General features: G+C 50.9%; 1 protein-coding gene across 1 annotated transcript; it reads left to right on the top strand.

Annotated features, from left to right (window-relative positions):
- The first annotated feature begins 230 nt into the window (after nt 1-230).
- Nucleotides 231-1202, top strand: LOC119281912 (peroxidase 2-like). Its single transcript, XM_037562317.1, has one exon. The coding sequence runs from the start codon at nt 231-233 to the stop codon at nt 1200-1202; it is 972 nt and encodes a 323-aa protein (XP_037418214.1).
- Nucleotides 1203-1858: the final 656 nt, after the last annotated feature.

The following is a 1858-nucleotide window of genomic DNA, read 5'->3' as shown; positions in this document are numbered from 1 at the left end:
TACGGCAGCGTTAATACTCAGGTTGACAACGGCATATGGAACATGTCAAACACGCTTCCACGAAATCCTACCAAGAAGTTCAACATCAAGCAAAATGGCGAGACTATATATAGCTTCCATACCGTTCTGGTTTCCCTCACATCCATCGCTGTGATATTCCTTCATTCCCTTCTAGCAGCTAGCTTGCAAATTAATTCTAGCCTTCTCCTTCTGAACGTGCAGTAGTGCACATGGCTGCTTCCTCTTGCTTCCCGTTAGCTGCTCGCTGCAGCCTCTTGCTCACGGCAGCGCTGGTACTAGCGCTGACCCTTGGAGCCCACGGTCATGCAGGTGCCGATGCCGGTGCCGGGTTAAGCTCGTCCTTCTACGAGGACTCGTGCCCCGGTGCGGGCGACATTGTCCGGCGCGTCATCCAGAAAGCCCGCGTCGCCGACGCGCGCATCCCAGCCAGCCTCATCCGCCTTCACTTCCATGATTGCTTTGTTCAGGGCTGTGATGGCTCGCTTTTGTTGGACAACGACCTCCCGGCGATCATGACCGAGAAGGAGGTCCCTGCCAACGATAGGTCAGCACGCGGGTTCAAGGTGGTTGACGACATCAAGCGTGCACTAGAGAATGCATGCCCCGGCATCGTGTCCTGCGCCGACATCCTTGCCCTCGCCTCCGAGATCTCTGTCGAGCTAGCTGGAGGGCCGCGCTGGAGTGTGCCGCTGGGCCGCCGAGATGGCACGAGCACCAACATCGAGAGCGCCAACAATCTCCCGGGCCCTTTCGACTCTCTTGAGATGCTCCAGGAGAAGTTCAAAAACTTGGGGCTCGACGACACTGACCTTGTCGCCCTCCAAGGAGCACACACCTTTGGGCGGGCGCAATGCCAGTTCACGCAGCGGAACTGCAGCGCCGGGAAGGATGAGGAGACGCTCGTGAATCTCGACACAATCACCCCTGACGTCTTTGACAAGAAGTATTACGGCAACCTCTTGCGTGGCCGCGCCCCTCTCCCTTCGGACCAAGTAATGTTGTCTGATCCTGTTGCCGCCGCGACCACTGCACGGATCGTTCGCAGGTTCTCCGGAAGCCAGAAGCACTTCTTCAAGAATTTCGCAGCGTCGATGGTCAAAATGGGGAACATAAGCCCGTTGACCGGAAGGGCCGGGGAGATTAGGAACAACTGTAGGAGGGTGAACAGAAAACCCTATTGACGAATGAGATTGATGTTATGAGTTGTGAACTCATTGTCTTTGTGCAAATCATTCTTTTAATTCATTCCAACTGTAAAGTGTCCCCTTATTATTTTGTTTTGGATACAAATGTAAATGTTTAGCATGTGATTTTTGCAAACTAATAGTTGCATATCAAATGACTTGTCTTCAATAAACATATGCATATCGCTTTACCACTGCTACAAAATGGGATGTCATGGGACTATATATCTATGTATTTTGAAGTTTATGACATTGCCTTATCAAAACTTTCATGGTTTTATATCTATTTGGACTAACCTATTAACAAATTGATAGGAAGGAGGCAAGTTTTTGTGTCTCCAATTTCAAGATTTTCCGGACTCCGAAAAATAAATGAAAATTGCATTAATGAATAACGTTGGAGACAACACAACTGCCAAAGTAGGACCCTAGAGGAGCCACGTGGGCCCACACCCCCTCCTTCTGGCCCGTGGTGTGTGTGCATGGGCCCATGCACCGCCTCCCTATCATCCTTCTAAATGTGTAGTAGTCCACATTGGCCGCTGTCGTGGATTTAACAGGGCAGATGCCCTAGCGAAAGGACTTAGGTGTGGAGCCATCATAGCGAGGTTAGCTTAAAGGGGTTAAGCGGGACAAATGACACGGAGAGTATT

The sequence above is a fragment of the Triticum dicoccoides genome, chromosome 3B (assembly GCF_002162155.2).
Source record: "Triticum dicoccoides isolate Atlit2015 ecotype Zavitan chromosome 3B, WEW_v2.0, whole genome shotgun sequence".
Taxonomy (NCBI): domain Eukaryota; kingdom Viridiplantae; phylum Streptophyta; class Magnoliopsida; order Poales; family Poaceae; genus Triticum; species Triticum dicoccoides.
The sequence above is the reverse complement of the archived record's forward strand: the minus strand, read 5'-3'. Positions and strand labels throughout refer to the sequence as shown.

Bases quoted from the DNA above. Each gene is read 5' to 3' on its own strand.
- LOC119281912 (XM_037562317.1), top strand. From the start codon at position 231: ATGGCTGCTTCCTCTTGCTTCCCGTTAGCTGCTCGCTGCAGCCTCTTG.